Source organism: Dinoponera quadriceps, unplaced genomic scaffold (assembly GCF_001313825.1).
Source record: "Dinoponera quadriceps isolate SergipeBrazil2010 unplaced genomic scaffold, ASM131382v1 scaffold2167, whole genome shotgun sequence".
In the NCBI taxonomy this organism is placed as follows: Eukaryota; Metazoa; Arthropoda; class Insecta; order Hymenoptera; family Formicidae; genus Dinoponera; species Dinoponera quadriceps.
This window is the reverse complement of record NW_014556702.1, coordinates 1,220,081-1,239,203: the sequence shown is the minus strand read 5'-3', so window position 1 is coordinate 1,239,203 and position 19,123 is coordinate 1,220,081. Positions and strand designations below refer to the sequence as shown.

The window sequence follows — 19,123 nt, the reverse complement described above, 5'->3', positions numbered from 1 at the left end:
TTTTATTCAGGACTTTTTTACTCAGAATGGCCCAATTTATACGGGATGTTAAATTTCAAATGTAGCAGGCCGAATATATATATATATAATATCCTGTATATATCGTGACTGTCATCACGTAGATTATATGTTTTGACAGTAACAGAAATATCATTTTCTCATCAACGAATTCTAGCCTGGTGCTTATTTAATTACACAAACTGAGATTTCTTTCCGTACAATATTAAAGCCAAATAACGCGCGCATCTGTGTTGGTCTAATCGTATTAAAAAAAAAAAAAAGAAAGAAAACGAAGCTACTTATAGCTGTGTTGATCCTTAAAACGATCTTGTCCATTATTGAAACGTAACACGACCGTCCGCTGAAAGGTGCGAAGCTGCGAATCGAAAGGGCTCTTCCCTCCGAAACATTCTTAATAGAACCGTCGACGGTTGATTATCCGCTGCGGAACATCGTAATCTCCAGATTATCATTTCGCGCGGCACACTTATCGGATAGCTACCTGGAGGACGGCTGCGTCTGCAGATGCGAAAACACGCGAGACAGAAGAGTATCTCCCTCGTGCGGGAAAAGGGGCGGAAAGGGGATGGGGGGGAGGAGGAGGAGCCGGCAAACTCGACGTGCAGTTTCTTCGGCATTACAAGAGCATCCACCTTCGCTTTAATCAAGTCGAAGAGCGGCGGGCGGGCAGGCAGGCAGACGCGCGCGCGAGCGAGCGAGCTACCGTAAACGGATTATATACCTGGAGGAACTCACCTTCACGACGTGGTGTTTGCGATCAATGCTCGGCATCTTCAGGACACGGCACCAGAGCAGCGTGTCTTGCCCCATGGGTAAACGAACCTGCGCAGCAATTCGAATGGTACTTCGTTAAGCCATGAGTATAATTCCATGCGAAACTAACGGATGGAGTTTACCGCTACGTCGGTACGAAGTATCGATACTTCCTATCGACGGCGCTAGTATATGCACTTCCCGCTGCGAATTCTCGCCCCGGTCGGGCCGGGAAGATACGTAAGATTGAGATACGCGAAATTATAAGCGCCGTATATGTAGAGCGAGTGTAAAAAAGAACAGGAAAATCGACGCAAATGATACGGATAGAAAGGAACGATTACACGTAAAGCGTAAAAATATCGTACGCACATGCCCTACATAATATAGTTATGCTCTCGTTTATTGATCGGATATCTTTAAATACCGATATCGACGCTTGAAAAGTGAGAGGTGCTTATGAAAATTCTCGAAGCACGACAGCCGACCTGTCGATGCGATATCAACCCTAGTAAAAAGTACATCTAGATATTTTTACCGCGTTGACAGCACGTGGTGTCGTCGGAGCACTCTCTCTCTCTCTCTCTCTCCCTCCCTCCCTCTCTCTTGTATCGAGGACAGGCGCATTGCGCGGTATCTCAAAAAATAATTGCCACTTCATACGTAGGAGTCCCTTTGCCGGGACGAGTGGCGGGAAGCAGAGTGGAAAATTCGGGGAACTCGGTTACTTAATGCATACGCCGCGTTAATGGTTTGTTGCAGCGGGGTAAGAGCAGTTAAACGCAAATATATACGAGAAATTCATTACCATATTTTCCGACGCCGCGTGCGACTTACGTAACAAGGTTGCGAGTTGCTTTTGTGATATACGAGCCCATTTCGCTCTGTCTCAAAGCAGCACTTTCCACCTCGCGCCACGCGACTATTTTACACACAGTTCGCCCTCCCCCTCCCTGCCACACACAAGCACACAACTGCTATGCACGACCGGCTGCACGAAATCTGAGTTTTTCGGCACGAATAACAGAATAAGAACCGCATACAGCGGTGTTTAATTGCCCGCTCGCTTGTTCCACGTGTTTCGCTCGATACGTAAGTCGAAGTACGTCCGTCGTTCGTTCGTACGCGAACTCGCTTCGTTCAATCCCGAAATAGCCCTTCGCGATATCGCGGCTCCCGGCCAGCCGTGTAATCCGGCTGCATTGTGCGCCCACGTGTCCCGAGATACACGGTAAAATGTATAATTGTTGGAGCGTTAAACGTTAATTACGGACACTTCGGTCCCCGCGCTCTCGTATCCGGCGAACTTTTCCGTCGAGATAAGCGCGTCAAGAGTACGCGGACACTCCGCGCGAGAGGATCGCGGAAAACAGCTCGGTGGAAGAAACAGGAGCCGTACTATGTTGCGCCATTACGAATCGATCTTTTCCTCCCATCCGATTTGCTCGCCTCTGTGTGTTACACGTCCTTCACTTCACGACGGGACAAGTGTTGCATGTCGCGGCCGTGGTCGTGCCACTTGTCCCACGAGTATCTACAAGTCAGATTCGTAGTCCGACGAATTACGCGGGGAACACGGGCTTTCGTGCATCAATGGAGCCACGCTACGCTCCGTTGTTGCGTTGTACCTCGGTAAATACGAAGAACCGGGTAGGTAGGTAGGAGGAGAAAGGAGGGGTGCCGGTGGGTCGTTCCGAGCGGGCCGCCGCGGGGCGCGACCGTGTAGCCGAGAAAATTACGATTCTCTTTTTCGCGCATCGGCCCCGGCGACTTCTGGCCGTGAGCGCTCGAACCATGCCGGCGGATTCTCCCACGCGCTTATACGAAATTATCGATGTCGAGATTACCGGGAAGGACGAGAGCGCGTTTATTGTTTTGCGGTCGGCCACGCTGACGGCCGCGGGCGACGGACGGTGATTTTTAAGGGACGCCGTGAACGCATTTCCGATTTCTGCACCCGCGGCAATCGCTGCCCCTTCGTCGTCGTTCCGAGACGGTCGCTTCTCACCGAGTGAGAGAAAAGTCATGGTGAAACGACCCCTGCGGACTCGCCCCGCGGCGAAGCCAGCGATAACTGTCGTCTGCGGTGATCAATTAATCGCGGTGCTCGCGCTATTCCGGCGACGCCGGAATTTCAATTCGACGGGGCTCGGAAAAATTACTCAAAATTGTAGAAGAACTATTTAATGGTAAAACTAAGTTGTGGAAAAACTCAAAATTATAGAACAGAGTTTATTTTATTATGCTGCAGGATAAAAAATCCTGTAGGAGCAACAAACAATCGCCCTTGTAGGTATAATTTCACGGTTATATTCATTGTTATGCCTTTTAAGAGAGTTTATTTTGAGTTAATATATAAGTTTGTAACAAAACACTGTTTTTCATTAAAAAATAACAATTTTTTAAATCTAATTTAAGAGGGAATTACGTTACCAATCCTGTTCTTTCTCGACCCACTGTACAATGTCACAGCACTTTTATAAAAATAACGTTCTAAATAATAAATATTTTATAACTTTCAATCTAGAATCGATTGAACAACATTTTGATAAACGTAATCGTTAAGTTTTCGATTTAAAATATTGATTATTAACAAAGTTATTATAGAAAATGTAAATGGGAGACCATAACACCACCTACTCCTCTACTGTTACAAAATAAAAGTTAGTAAAATCATGACCGAACGAAAAACTTTTGACGAATTACAACCGAGCATATATAGGTATATATAATAATAATAATAATAATAATAATAATAATAATGAGAATGTAAAAATTAACGAAGCGGTGGTAGTTTCCAGACGCGAGAATACGATGCGGCGTGAAAGACAGAGGCGATGTAAACCCGTTCTCCTAACTAGTCTCGGCTTCTTCTTTGTGCCTATTCTATTCATATTCGTCGATACAAAAGTTATTCGACCGCTCGGCAACTTCGGCGCGCCGAGTTAAGGGGAAACTTTCTCGCGATACCCGCGCGCGAAAAAGGGGAATAGGTCGAAATACGGAAATATGAAGCGATGGTCGTCGATATTCTGTGATACTGGAAAAGATACGGGTGCTTTTCTTTTTTCAGGTGTCTCAGTATCTCGACATCGATGCTAGGTGAGGGGAGGAAGAAGAGGCGGATGGATCGATGATTTCCATTGAATTTTGACAGCTTCCCCCTCGAGCATACGTAGCAAGATGAATATTTCCGTTTTATTATAGCTTCATCTATCATATTCATCTGTAGTGTTCTCCTTAGAAAATATTTGTCACACGTCTCTCCGGGTGTTCGTGATACTTCGATATGTTATATAAATATATCCGGGACACCGAGAGAGCAATCTCCTTACGTGCCGCGAAGCGGACCAGTTTTCCTCCGTTGCATCTCTTTACAGCGTCCGGGTGCGCTTTAAGATAAAACAAGCGTGCGTGTGTATGCGTCGCTATCGCTTTGAAGACGGAAGGAAGGAAGGAAGGAAGGAAGGAAGGAAGAGCGAACGCGTAGCGCGCGCGCACGTACACACACACACACACAAAGTGCAGTTAAAAAGAACAGAACCCGCGTCTCGAGTTCTACGGCACAGTCGTAACAACATTTCTTTGCGACGCGAGCGGCCGCAAGGATTCCGTTAAGAACGGGATGCAACTCGGCAAACTGAGAATATCCCGCCGTGCGAGTGCGATTCCGTGTGAAGCGCTCGCTTGTCCCGCGCGATATTACATTGGCCGACATTTCCGGGTCGTTTATCAGGGCGCATTCAGCGAGTGATCTTGCACTTTTTCGCGGGTCAACCGGCGGAATGCGCGGCCCGATTCCGGGCCCCGATATAAACTATAAACAGCACGCCGGGGCAGACGGTGGAATTAGCATTGTCCGATTCTCGGCGATAGCGCCGACCTCGTAATCTACGACCCGGCGACGCTAATGAACGAATAGTTTTTGCCGGATGTGACCCGGTTAAGATTTATGCCGTCATAAATTCGGGGCGCACAATGCTCTTTCTCTCGCGCGCTCGTCTCCCTCCCCCCGCCCCTCTTTCTCTCTCTCTCTCTTTCTCTCTCTCGCTCTCTCGGCTCCGTTCGCGCGTCCGATAAAAATCCAGTAGCTCGCGCACGCGGCGGAACACGCTAAACGCGTTCGTACATTCATCTCACGCGCGCGACGCACGCACACGCGACCGAGCGCGCGCTACGCGTGACGATGACAAAGCCGTACGACGAGAAAGACAGAGCGTTTCGACGGGGACAAAAAAAGGAAAAAGCTCGTTCGCGTCTCGGATCCGGATAAACGAATAATCTGCCGCGTTTCTGCCGATATCGAAAATGCCGATATCGCGCGCGAGCCAGTTTTGTTCCTGTGACTCTCTCTCTCCCTCTCTCTCTCTTTCTCTCTTTCATCTCTGCATTGATGCTTAACCCCGAAACGGCGACGCGAGTTAATTCCCAATCGAGCGATCTTTGTACAAAGAAAACTTCGGTTTAACGATATTTCGGTAATTTTTCTCTTTTTCTTCTTTTTTCACTGTAGTTGCGAAATTATTTATATTTACAAAGTAATTTCTGATGGATACGTATTTATTTTATACGGCATACATTTCGTCGTTCATCATTTAAATAGAAGTAGTTGAATGATCTATTAGATTAACTGAGTTAATAGGAAGGAGTAAGAATCACAATGGTTTCTAGTTTTTCAATTTCGAAAATATTTCCTAGACTGGACAAGTGTAGCGCGCGCGTAGGCAAAATCCCATAAATGTATGCAATAAAAAATAATTCGAATTACGTGAAATAATACTCGATTATCCGACAGCAATCTTTTTATAGGAATCTACGTCGCGAATTAAAATTAGCGCCGGTAAACGAGTCACGCGTATTCGCGAATTAAAATTAGCGCCGGTAAACTGTAGCGTCGACGATGATTCTTCCGAGCGAGACTCGAATAGAGTAACTTCGATTTCCTTAAATACTTCCACGAAACCCGGCTCGCAAATCCGAATCGCACACCCCCCGCGCAAATCGAGTCCAATATCATAACGCCGATGGCACTAGCGGCCAGATCCACTTTCGTGAACTCTAATTAAAACTCTTTAATCGTCTTTGTTCGCGCTCGCGAATTTCTCCGCGGTCGAGATGAATATTAACTTTGTTCTTGTTTCTTGTCACGTGCCGTCGTAATAACGCGAATCGTAATAAATGCAATGTGCACCAACTGCTCCTCCCACCCACCCTATTCTCCCTCTTTCTTCTCTCTATTCCTCTCTCCTTTAATTACATCGAGAACGAAACGAAATATTTTCCTCTTCAACTAGTTAAACTCGTTCGTTAAGTATTTGCACCGGCAGAATCTAACTCATTTGCTGCATTTCACGTGAATGCTTATCTCGTGGAGTGCGCTTTTTTTTTTTTATACTATGTAGAAACGTAGTGACTGTGTCGAGATTTTGAAGTTTAACGAAGTCCAAACTTCCTCCTCGATGTATAATTTTTGTCAGAACAAGTAGTCTATAAATTTTCTCGACGATAACTTTGCACGGTAATCAGTAGAGATTAAATGAGCGCGTTATTACAACGTTGAGCTAACAGGGAAGAATCGATCCTTTTAATAGCGGTTCATTTACACCGACTTATGCTTCGTCGCGAAACTTACGAAACGAGACAAGTTGTCACGGACGAGAGCGAAGCGTAATTAATGTAAGATCAATTACTCACCTGCTTGTTCAGGATATCCCAAATTTTCAGCGGCTTCTCCGTTTCCGGATTACGCAGGTTGCGCTTTGGTTGTGCGTCCCTCTGAACCAGATACAATGGTCTAGTTCCTCGTACCGCGCCGTGATCGGGCAAGATCCCGGCCGCTGATACCGGCTCCTCGACGTGATATTGCCAAACTACTTGCATCGTGTCGTTCTGAAACACAAAGGACGGCCCGAAGTCAAGACGTGTGTCTTCTTTTCGCTTCTTGCTGTCGAAAAATATCGATAGAGAAACGGGACTACAAAGAACCGCGCCTTTATACCCAGGTCGCCGTAAAAATCGCTGTTTCCAGAAAGGAGGCACCCTGTACGACGCGAATAAACGGGCTATGGGGGGCGGGCAGGAGGGCAGTTCTACCCAAGATTGCGCGCTCGGCTGCACCTTTTAATCAAACCTCTCGTAAAACTTGAGATCGAAAATTGCACAAGACGAAACATCGCGATCCATTTTTGGAAACGTTCGGAAAATATAAGAAAAATACATCTCGATTTCTGTCGCTTGTCTAGATTCTATGAGCAACAATCGACGTTCCATTTCTTAAATTCAATCAAATCAAAGCTAAAAATCTTCTAAGAAAATTATAATATTCTGAGAATATCTATTCTTGATTTAAGACTAATTTTTTCCTGTATAAGGGTTTCACAATCATCTTTGACATCCCGGGCCCAAATTTTAGTTCTACGTTAAGTCTCCAAAGGTCTTCTATTGTGCTTTTTTGATGCTACAAATAGAAAGTTATTTCCGTTTTCTCCACTTGAAGACTTAATGTAGAATTTTAAATTTCTCTCCTAAGGGAGACCTAAATTTCCTTTATAGTATTAAAAAAAGCACTAATAGTGCTCCTTTGATGCCACAAATAGACAGTTATTTCCGTTTTCTCCACTTGAAGGCTTAACGTAGAACTAAGTAGGCTTAACGTAGGATCAAAATTTCAACTTGAGACGTTTGAAATCTCTGCCCGCTCGATACTGCGATCTGTCAGAAATAATTGAGTAGCAAATTTACCCCTTTAGCCAACTTGTACCGGCCTCCCCTACGTGTCTAATAATTAACGAGACATAAGGCGCTTTCTCTCTTCATCTCGAGCGCTATATACCACTTCATAGATCGTTTGTAAAATAGTTCCCACGAGCGAGTCGTTTATCTACGATTAAAACCCGAGGCTACCATTTCTTTCCGGTCATCCAGGGTGGTCCGAGTCTTTCGGCAGCCCTAAGTCCCAGCGTGTGGGATCAATTCCGTTCGGCGCGAGCCAATGATCTGCGGCCGCGCTGCGGGCATACACGATTCATCCCCGAGAAGAAAGGCGACTATCGAGGGTGGCCGCGCGATATACCGAATACAAGCGACGCCGTCCTCCCTCTGTCCGCTTGTCGCGGTTGGCCGCGAAGCGTACACGTGTCCGACCGCGCCAAACTTGGGGTCGCTTTTACACGAGCCACTTACACATTTCGGGACAATCGCGCCTTGATTGGGAGGGTATCGGCCATACGCTCGTGCTCGTTAACCGATTCATTTCGAAAAAATGTCACCCATTTACCCCTCGGGTGGTACGAGTGAAAATAAGTAGGTACGGTCACCGCCATCCGGATTTACGGGTTTGTAATCAGGACAATTTTCCCGCCCATGTTGACACCTCCCCGTCGTTCGTGTCTCCCAGTGGCGGTTGATCTCCGCTTTCCGTTTCTTCCTCCGTCACACAATCACCGGATGAAGCATAAAATATGCAAAGAAAAAAAAGAGTCGTATTTCTACGAATAATCGTATTTATCGTGAATAATCAAACTGAAATCTGCGATGTACGAAATCTTTATTTTCGCATGTCAAAATCCCACCAGGTTCCATCAGTCCGCGCGTGGAAAATTGAACGACGCGTCTCTCAAATGCCAACTCGACGTATGCAGAGTTAAGAGGAATCTCAAAAAATTCGAAATTGCCGAGCGCGCTCTCTCGTCGGGAAAATGACAGGAAAGTACAGCCATAGATGGCTCGTATTCGCGAGACTGTTCAAATAATCGACGCATTCGCGATAGCAATCCGTCCAGCGTCACATCGCGGAACGTTATCCCGAAGGTTATCGCATACGTGTGGCGCGAATGAAGATTCGCATTCGTCATATCCGCGATCGTTATCGATCCTCCCGCCGGCGGAATCTGCCGCCATTAACATACCGGAGATACAGATTAAGAGCGCACTTCGCCACTCCGGACACGTCTCGGCGCGAAGGAAAAAAATCGTCCGCGCACACGCAGAAATCTCGCAATCGGGCGACGTCGCGCCGATTTGCAAGCCGCTCACGTGTTACCCATTCACGTTCTTCGATAATCGCCGAGCCGCACGTCGTGTCCCAATACCCCTCTCTCTCCCTCTCTTCTTCTCTCTCTCTCGCCTGGCTCACGCTTCTCTACAGTTCTCTCTCTCTCTCTCTCTCTCTTTCTTTCTCTTCCGTCGCCACGACGAAGAACCCGGTGTCCGTTAACTCCACCGCATACAATTGTCGGAGCGTACCTACGCTTGTTTCAGCCGAGGCGACTGAGACAATCGGGCGCCAATGGTTCTTGCCTTGAATCGAGGGAACGGCGGGGATAGATACGACGAAATGGCGACCCAGATTCGACAGATCGAAAGATTCCTCGGGCCGAGATGGAAGGTCGATTGGAAGGAAATGGGCATCGCGCTGGAAGAGAAGCGAGGTGGGAATCACGCGATTCACCCTCGATCGATTCCGGAGACGCCCTTTGACTACGTTAACCCTTGTCTCTCTCTCTCTCTCTCTCTCTCTCTCTCGCTCTGTTTCTCATTTATCCTCGTCTCCCTTCGCTTCAACCCTTCTGCGGTGTGGCTTCTCCTCAGGTGCGTCACACATTACATGCAGGATGCTCCAAAATCGAATCAGTCTCAACGGCAAAGAGAAACCGCGGAGTCTCTAAAAATAATATTATATCCCCACTTCTTCGTTGAAATTTAAACAAGCTCCCTTGATGCGGCGAGACCTTTTTCTTCGGTTTCGAGAGAGCACGGGACTAATAATAAATACGTCTCTCACACTGTCGCTCTCCGCTATATCCGCTTCGTATACGAAGTTCATAATTAATTCGCAAAGTTCTGATATTTCGCATTTTATCTTGACAGTTTCGCGATCTTTACGCGCGTTTCATCCTCAGGAATGTTGAATATTGCAATTCTCCGCATTAAATAAAGAACTTTTATTTTGATTTTAATCTTTATCCCGAGTTTGAAAAATAAATTCAAGGTTTTCAAATTCTTTTAATAACTTCGAATTCAATTTTAATAACTTCGAATATAAGATATCTTATTTTATTATCCTCCGATAGTTTTCAGCTTGCTTTTTAACCGCTTGAAATATAAAAATTTATATCGCTACGTTCTTTGCGTTTGCATCGAATACCTTCACAAAGGTTCCCTTTTATCCTACAATATAATAAATATTCTTCTTCTCTCTATCAATCTATCTTTACGTTGGTGCCTCTCGCGGGAAACGGTAGCTCGCGACTATCTTAGATCGTCGTCGGGCGCTCAAAGGACGCGGTGCCATTGCGAGAACCGAGTCTGTCATTTACGACGCGAGTAAGCCACGCACTCGATCTCGGGAATCTTGATTTAAAAGATTCGCTTAACTCCGTGCAGCCCGAAGTAGGTCGACGAAGAAAGAGCGAAGTTGCGAAGAAGATATTGCTCCGGAAGTGAGAATGACGTAGACGCTCGTAAGGATCGTTAAGCAAGTACATGATCCATGGAGAATATAAGGATGCGTTAATTACCACGAGGATGCTTATTAGAGACGCTCATTAGATGCAAGAATTTACAGCACAGTAAAGGGAGACGGAGGGAGAGAGGATGCGTGTAACGAAGTTGCAATAAAAACCTGTGCAAAACGAGGAGAGGAATAATATTCTATAAAAACGTGATAGCATCACAAGAGAATTATACGCGCTCGAAGCCTTTGGCTTAGATATCAATTAGCCTTCTCGTTAATTTAACCGTTAACCATGCGGATATCCGGTAATAAAGCTCTCTAAAAAAATCTTACACTAGCTCACGGTAAAGTTATTTAGCAATATAAGCAATACCGCTTAAATATATACAAGGGTGTCCCAGTACAAAAAGAATATCTAAATATCACCTTTGTTTTTAATGATATAAGAAATGTTTAGAACACAATTTGAATGATTTCGAATGAGGAATACGTGTGGGAATTTTCGTATAATTTATACACATCACTCGAATACCCTTTGTTGACGATCATTTAAACGCGAGAGACACGCGAGGGATGACATAATCGCCGATATAAATTATAACCTAGAAATATTCCCATAAAAGATGTATCTTCATTAAGATAACCGAGCAAGAACGGCTAATTTTGCCCGAAGGACGGACTACGTAACTTCACGGAACAAGATGTAAGCAAGAAGAAGAACGGAACGGATTGGAGAATCGAAGACATCCTGCGCTAACTCGAGCGCCGAGCTTCTTTTGCGGGGCAACTTTGTTGTCCGTTGTTCTCGCCAGCCGTAAATCTCTTCCGCATGGTCATTTTGCACACTCCAACGTTCCTCTCTCTCTTTCCCTCTCCTTCCGTTCGTGTATCTACGTTTACGAACGATCGTAGAGCTCGCAATTATTCGTCCCGATAGTCATTGTAGGTCAAAGAAATTGCGCCGAGCGGTGGAGGATCGCGGAGAGAGGATCCCGCTTCGAAAGTTAAAGATGTCAGCCGCGATGTGAGCAAATGGCGCGCGAGCTCTCCCTCAAAAACCCCGGCGTAAAAGAACCGGGCCACGTGCTGCATGGAATCCCGAAGTTGAGTCGCGAAGGGAAAGGATGGGAGGCATGACGACGGCAGCAAAAACGGGTCGCAAAGGGAGGAAACTGATTCTATAATGGCGCCTAATAGAGTTCCTTATTAAAGGGAGCGGGTAGAACTGTTGTTGTAGGCTTCAGGTTCCGGAACGACTCTCGAAATTCGACGTTCGCTCTTGGACGTTGAAACAAATGGCTGGAACGATGGTAAACAGAGCAATCCCCTTTTACGGGGAACGAAATCTCCGTATTTGACAATTATCCGGAAACATGCAGCCAACTGTAATCGTTCTCGCTCGATCTAATGGGAAAAGCCCGCCGCCGCCACAACCAGCGCGGGGTTAAAGGTTGACGTTTCCTACCATCCGAAATCTAAGGGTCGATGTAATATTGACGTTACTACAAAAGGGGTTACAATAAGAGGGTAAAGAATGGGTATCATTCGGTAGCTCGCCGTGCACGCGAACTGGTCTATCCTCCCAAATTGAAAATCCACTTCTTTCCGCCCTGCCGAGTTCCACCCTGTTCTTCCGCTTTTCGGTATTACTCCAGAAATCGTATCTCACGGCTAACGTCGCGACGGCAGTCGTTGGATCTAAGGGGCGTACCCCAATTTCGGGCTTGAGAGATATCACTTGCTATGTGAGCAAATGACGCGCTCTTCCTTTCCTTCCACGGGAAAGCCCGTTTTAGAAGCTCGATAACGCCCGTTCGCCCCGCTCCGCGTATCAAACCTCCACCACTTCGAGCATTAAGTCAGAGAGAGAGAGAGAGAGAGAGAAATGCGTTGAGAAGGGACGATATTGCCCTTCCGTAACGACGCTAAACGCTATATTCCGGAGATGACTCTTGGTATTAGAATTTAAGTACACTACTCACAGGGGTATCGTGTATCACGGCGCGTAATTTTTCTCACCGTCGTTATCGAAATGTCAAAATTACGATTATCCCTAAACGAAGGTTCATTCTACTTACTATAGAAAACTAAAATTTGTTACTCTGAACCAAAAATTTGGTCCTCTGAAACGAAAATGAAGGAGACTTGGTATCAGAGAACCAAACCAAATTTTGCTTGAGTCAACTAAATGGATTTTCCAATGCAAGTAAAAATTAGTTGTCCATATGATAGTTCATTAATTTAGCTAATTCTTTTTCTCCCTGTACTTAATTTTTCGCTCTCACAACTCTCTGACTAAATTTCAATTGTATCACGTAGACGGTTAATTCCTTTTTTCTGTACGGATGACACCGTTCGAGCAACTTCAATCGGCTTGCGGCAAGTGTAAAATAATCATAGACAGGAGTGTCTCTACCGTCTCTCGTCGCGGGGGATCTCGGCTAATTGCGAGCGTAAACAGCTCGCCCGTCTTATGAAACAACTTGGGAGTCAACATCAGCAACAATCGTTCCACTCTAACGCGGCGGAAACAGGCTCGCTCACTTCGGGCTAACTTTTCGAGCCGGCGCTGAAAGCGTCCGCTTTTCCCCGCGAAAAAAGGGCGAACGAGGGCACCGCGAAACTTGGACGAGTGGGCTTCTTCGCCGAAAGAAGAGAGAGAGGGAGAGAGAGAGAGAGAGCCGACGCCCGGGGGATAGACAAACCGATACTCGAAAGCAGCTTCTTTCGAAGGCAACGTTAATTGCCTGGGGTGCAAAAACCAGACGGCCAGTTATCGACGGCTCGACCCATGCTGCCGCCCTCGTTTTTCCCACTTCCCCCGCCGACATCCGTCTTGTTCGCCTGTCGTCTTAGCCGAACGCGCGCGCTCGCAACCCCCGATAGGGAAAACTAATATTGAACATTCCTAAGTAGAATGCAAAGGGTGCGCGACCGGGAGAGTGGCGATGAGGCCCGCCCGCCACCTGGGAGAAGCCCGAACTCGAACTTGAAAGTTTTAAAAAGCAATTAAGGGCTTCAAACTCCAGACACACTCGCTTTTCGCTCGACTACAGTCCCGCGTTCTTGCCCTGTTCAACCCCTTATACCTCTCTCTTTCTCGCGCTTCTTCTCTTTCTCTCTCTTTTGTCTCTCTATCCCTCGTCATTCGCGGACATTCGAGGGCGGCTCATCGCTATCAGCCAGAATTGAATTATTCCGTTACCCTTAAGGGAGCTAATGTTTTTTTTTCACGGGCGTGTGACTCGATAAACAGCATCCTCGATTAACCGCGGTGGTGGTGATTTAGGTACTCCGTCGAATGTCGTTACGTGAAGAGAAAAAAAGCGGAGAGCGATAGGGAGGCGTCTTATGGAAAGCTGAGGACGCCCGATAAGAGCTATCTCCTCAGCTGCCGTAATTTAAATATCTCGATGCGCGAGAAAGAAAAAAAACCATTTTTCGATTAACTCCCAGCTGATCGAAAAGTGCGAGCGTACCGAGGATCCTAAATTTTCGGAAAAGTTAAACGACGAAAATCGGCCACCTGCTTGGCGTTGTTATCTCGAAATTCTATCTATTCATTTTGCAACACAACGCAGTTTCAGACTTTATATCTGACGGAAAATCGAGCGTCGAGGAATGTGTCATTGAAATTAGAAACGACGGTCACCCCTGAATGCATCGGACCGCGGTAGAGTATCGATTGTTTCACGGAATTCGTCGGCTTGCGTTGCGAATGCTTGAACGTGTGTACTATAAATAAGCGCACTTTGCCATAAAGTAGATAGGAGTTTGCTCGCATACTCGCCACCTGGGAGCGACGGAGGTGCCGAATCGATAATCTCAGTCTCGCGAGATCCAGCCGGGGTATCTCGAATTCAAGTACTCCCGCGAGCGTGAGCGCAATTTGCAATAAAGCAATACGCGGGCTTCTACATATTTATCACCGGGAAACGTAAGGAGAAATCGATAATCGCGCCGGAGTACCGATCCGGCCGGCGGGGATCGCTTCTCCTCCGACGACCGACATTCCCGATGCGCCGTAACGAAAATGCGCGTAAATCTCGCCGGGTCTTTACCGCGAGTCTGCACAGGGTGTCTCAAGTTCCGCAGAGATCATTGGACGAAGCAAAAGTGGTGCTTCTCGACGTCGAGGTGAACGAGAATTCCCCGACGGATGATTTGAGAGCTTGAGAAAGATCATGGAAATTGCAAAATTAGATTTCGAGAGGGTATGATCGAGCGACATCCTTCTCTCTCTCTCTCTCTCTCTCTCTCTCTTTCTCGCATTATTTTCATGGCTGGTTCAACAGAAAGTCGAGATTTATTGAGCCACATGTGCAGTGCTGAAAATCGAAAAACGAATTGAGGACGGAAGACGACGCCTAAACGACTCCTCGGTAGGGCGGATCGACGCTAAATTTGTCGCGGATTAAGCGACCGGAAGAAATGCCGATAAAGCCGGGACACCCTGTATGCCGGGTGGCGTATGTATCCACCTCGGCTGGAATACGATATGCGCGCCGTACGTGGGTGCAGTCATCCGTAACGCCAGTCCCATTGAAAGTGTCACGGGCCCGGTTACTGCAGTCCGACACACCTACGTCGATTAGATTCAAATACGTATCAGTGTTTCGCGTGCACGCGAGAAGAATGCTTTACGCGCATCGATTTTCCCCGCAGCTCGAGCGCAGGCCCGAGCGCGTCGCGTCCACGCCGCGCATTTAAGCATTTAAACGCGCTTGTTCAATCCCGCGCGCCGTCGGCTGACGCCGACACGGACGTGAAACTTTAAACAGCCCCGGATGAAAGATTTTTATTTTTCGCTCGCATTTAACGTTGCCAGAGAAGCTCTGGTATGATCTTCGTATCGCCGAGGTAAAATGTAAAACGATACGCATTTATTAAAAGTATAACTGCACTGAGAGACATTGTCGTTGTTTTCGGTTCCCAACTATAACCTTCTTTTATCATTTTAATCGCAAAAATAGTAATGATGAAATATGCATCTAAGGTTATTATTACAGTAACACTGCACACGGTAAAAGATATTTTGTGCTTATATTAAAATCGGTCCTTGGTTAAAATTTTTACGTTAAATTTCTAACATATCCCCGTGTCAATCTAACATATTATGTTTATGTTATCTCAACGTAATTTTGCGTTGAGTCTCGATATTCAAGATGTGTAAATGTTAAAATAACAAATCTTATATTTCAGATTAACATATTGTGAATATTAATTTTGTGTGAATTTTTAACAAAATATTTGTGTTACTTTTCAATATATTCACTTTGTGTTACATTGATACCAAAATTTGTGTGGACCGTTTGGAACATGTGAAATGTGTTAATTTAACATAAAATTTTTTACTATGTAGCAACGCTTACCAGGAAATTGATTTTCCTGACTATAATTCCAAGATAATTATAGTTACAAATAAATAAATATTTTTCTTTCAGTGTGAGTTCCCGCCATTTTCCATCAAAATTTCTTTATTAATGCGAAAATCGTTTTAATCAAATCATTTTAATCAAAATATTTGCCGTTTGCATCTACCATCTTTTGTCAACTTTTGGACAGCAGTACGAATGTTGCGGCGAAAGAATGTCTCGTCTTTTGACGCGATGAAGTCGTCGACCTATTTTCCAGCACCTGCTTCATTTCAAAAATATCACGGTAAATCCATTTTTCGTTGTCTATCACGATTTATTACAACAAGTTTTTTCGCTGTCTTGCCAACAGTGCGCGAGACAAATGTCAAAACGCCGTGCACAATTCTCCTCGATCAACCGATGCGACATCCACTTTCCTTCCTTTTGGATCTTTCCCCTGGCATGTAATCGCTTCGAAACGGCTTGAGTCGCTCTAAGTTGTTTTGCAAGCTCTTTTTGCGTCTGTGCTAAGTTCTCATTCAGAAGTACTTGCAACTCCTTTTCTTCGATCGTCTCAAGTCGTCCAGAGCATGGTCGATCGCTCAGGTCGACGTCTGCACTCTATTTCAAATTGTACAAACCAATTTCAGCACGTTCTTTCTGCCACAGCATTGTCGCCATATCACGTCTCATAAACCTGGTTGCTTCAGTAGGGATTTAACGCGATGAAAATAGCGAAATATGCAATAATGAAAATTTTCCATGGAAATGTACCGTCATATTGTCGTTCTATATACGAGCCAATTTTACTAACAAAACAACAATTAGTCTAGAAAATCTCAATATACTCTTTTCAGCATCATTTCAAGTCATCGGCGGGAACTTGATTATATTCCCAATAGCTTCAAATCTGACCTGAAATATTTCTGCCGCGAGAAAAATAGCTGAAAAATCCCTTGTCTTCCTCTCTCTCTCTTTCTTTCTTTATCTCTTCTCGACGACTATATTGCTTTTGAAAATACCGTCCGACATATAATAAATTCCCTCGAATTCCCTTAATTGAACCTAAACGACGAGATAATGGAGGACAAACACGTTAGAAGAACTCTCATCTGCACGTAACGTCGTCGCGAAATACGATCGAATTAAGTCAGTCGTGTCGCTCGGCGCTGAATAAAGGTCGCGTAACGTTTTCTTTAATTAGACGGCCGTGCGATATTCAGGGATTCTCGAGATACCGTCCTCCGCCTCGCGTCGAGCCGCGAGCTTCGGAGGATCCCGAAGAATAGGTCCGCCGCGTGGCGGTGTCAAGTGCGAGCGAAATCGCTTTATCACGGCGACGCGGGGCAATTCCTTTTCCTCGCTTCTCTACAGCCTTCCACCTGCCTCCCCGTCTTAAGTCCTGGCCCCACTGCCTCCCTCTGCGTCGGCCAGATAATTTTGGAATCGCGTGATTAAAGTTCTCGCGATTAAAGTTCCTCCCGCGCCCCGTTTGAATAATGACGCGAAAACGCGCGCACGTCGGCGGAGATACACAAGCTATTGGCCTGAGCGCGCTCCGAGTTGTGTGTGTGTGTGTGTGTGTGAATATATGTATATACATATGTGTGTATATGTTGTGTTAGTTTTCGTACTCGTGCGGTGCGAGCGCGATAAAACGGCCGCGATCTCACACGGATATTCAGCTGCAACAGATAAGACAGCACGATTCACAATCTTTCGGATGTGTATGTACGCGCGCTATCCGCGCGTGTACATCGCGCTCTACATATTTAATGAAGTTTAACAGAATTAAAGTCGACGGCACTCCGGGAGGTAACGCGCGTAAGATGAGCCTGCGCGCAGATCAATAATCGTTCCGCCGGATAGCTTTCGCCAGCCGGCTTCGGGGAGCTTTCACCTTGAGCTTTCAGCATTCGCCCGCTCTTCATTTTCTTATCTTTCGTTTCTTTTTTTACCTTTAATTAAAACGCGCGATCATCGCGAGATGAGGGTACGAGTCGTAAGAACGCGGGACGAGAGCGGCGGGGAAAAAGCGCGCTTTGCCGCGATGATCGTTCCTGCCGTCAAAGGCCGCTCCGTTTCGCGAAATTATTACGAATAAGTTCTCGCAATAATGAATGTTGCCTTTTTATTCGTCTTATCGTCCCGTGCGCGAACTGTGTATGTGTGTGTGTGTGTGTGTGTACAGAAATATGCCAGCCAGCCGGAGAAAGCGCAGGCGGTTTCCAGGAGCGTTCAACAATTTATGTCGCACGAAATTTAGCGAAGAAAAAAATAGACCAGACTTTTTAGCCCCTCTCCCCCTGCGTCAAGTATTGCCCCTTTCCAATATCGCGTGACACGTGGAATAAGAAGAAATAGCTTGTAACAGTGTTATCGGTAATAACGATTTCATAGGAAAAAGTAGTCTTAAATCGATAATGACGTAACCGTTGAACGGACCCTCTTGACGGACTTCTTTAATCGTTTATTCCTCCGCGGAGGAGGTCGGCCGCCGACACCGGCCATTATTGCAATATTCATGGATTTAGCGCGGCGCGCTCGATTTTTCGAGGCTCACGGGGCGCGAGTATCGGAATTTAACCACGTATACCGGCGGCGGCGGACTTGGTCGAGAGGCATTGATTGGATACGCCTGTGTACTCCGCGTTGAAAAAGGGTGGGCCCCGCTAACAAGATTCCATCGCTTTGCTTGGTGTATCGCCGGCGCTCTCTTCATCAGCGTGAGGCCGATGAGCCAACATCGGCGAATACGTGGCCACCGGCGTGCCTGAGCACATCCTACGGTATGTACCCAGTCATTAACGGGTAAACTCAGTCTAAACTTCCCGCTTGGATCCCGTCAAGGACCCCGAGCAATACTCGCGAGCGTTGTTGCCACGTAACCAAGTGCTCGCCGAATTCGCTCACCGATGCTAAACTTCAGTGGGGCCGATGCTCGATGGATTAATCGCGGCCGGATTCGAGTAGCTGCTGCGCCGAGGATCAACGACAGCGCCGATTTATTCCGCCACCGGCCGGAAATGCGCGTGTATGTATTCGATAAATATCTAATCGCGCGGCCGATCGACGCCGAACCGCGCGGACGCGAAGGCCGTGTGTTACGGTTCGCTCGCCCGCGCGTAAATTCATCCGCGCGTATGCCCGTTTTTCACGAAACAATTAACCACTGTTTTCATTTCTGAGTTTTTAGCTATTAATTAATGTTACGATTTAATGAAATTACGATTGAACGGAGAGAGAGAGAGAGAGAGAGAGAGAAAGTGGGAGGAGGAGAGAACGCGTCCGCGAGCGTTCGTAATTTACATGTCCAGACTGCATTAAATCATCAACGTCGGCTTGCGATTAAAATATTGATTATTTTTTTACGCACGCGCGGGCAAATGTATATGACTGAACTTCCGCGCACGGTTTGCGCGTGACAATGAAAAATCGTGACGAGATTTCGCGTGACGCTGATTCACGACCGAACGCAATCGCGACGTACCGCCGTTTTCCCCTGCCTAGGGATAGGGGGGGGGGGATTATATAGCGG

General features: G+C 46.4%; 1 protein-coding gene across 1 annotated transcript in view; it reads right to left on the bottom strand.

Annotated features, from left to right (window-relative positions):
* LOC106748006 (MOXD1 homolog 2) overlaps window positions 1–19,123 on the bottom strand; it is a 240,215-nt gene that overhangs the window by 16,740 nt on the left and 204,352 nt on the right. The window contains exons 4-5 of the mRNA XM_014626136.1: window positions 6,469–6,663; window positions 757–843 (exon numbers count right to left, since the gene is read on the bottom strand). Coding sequence (XP_014481622.1) covers window positions 757–843; window positions 6,469–6,663 — 282 coding nt within the window. The remainder of the gene's footprint in view (window positions 1–756; window positions 844–6,468; window positions 6,664–19,123) is intronic.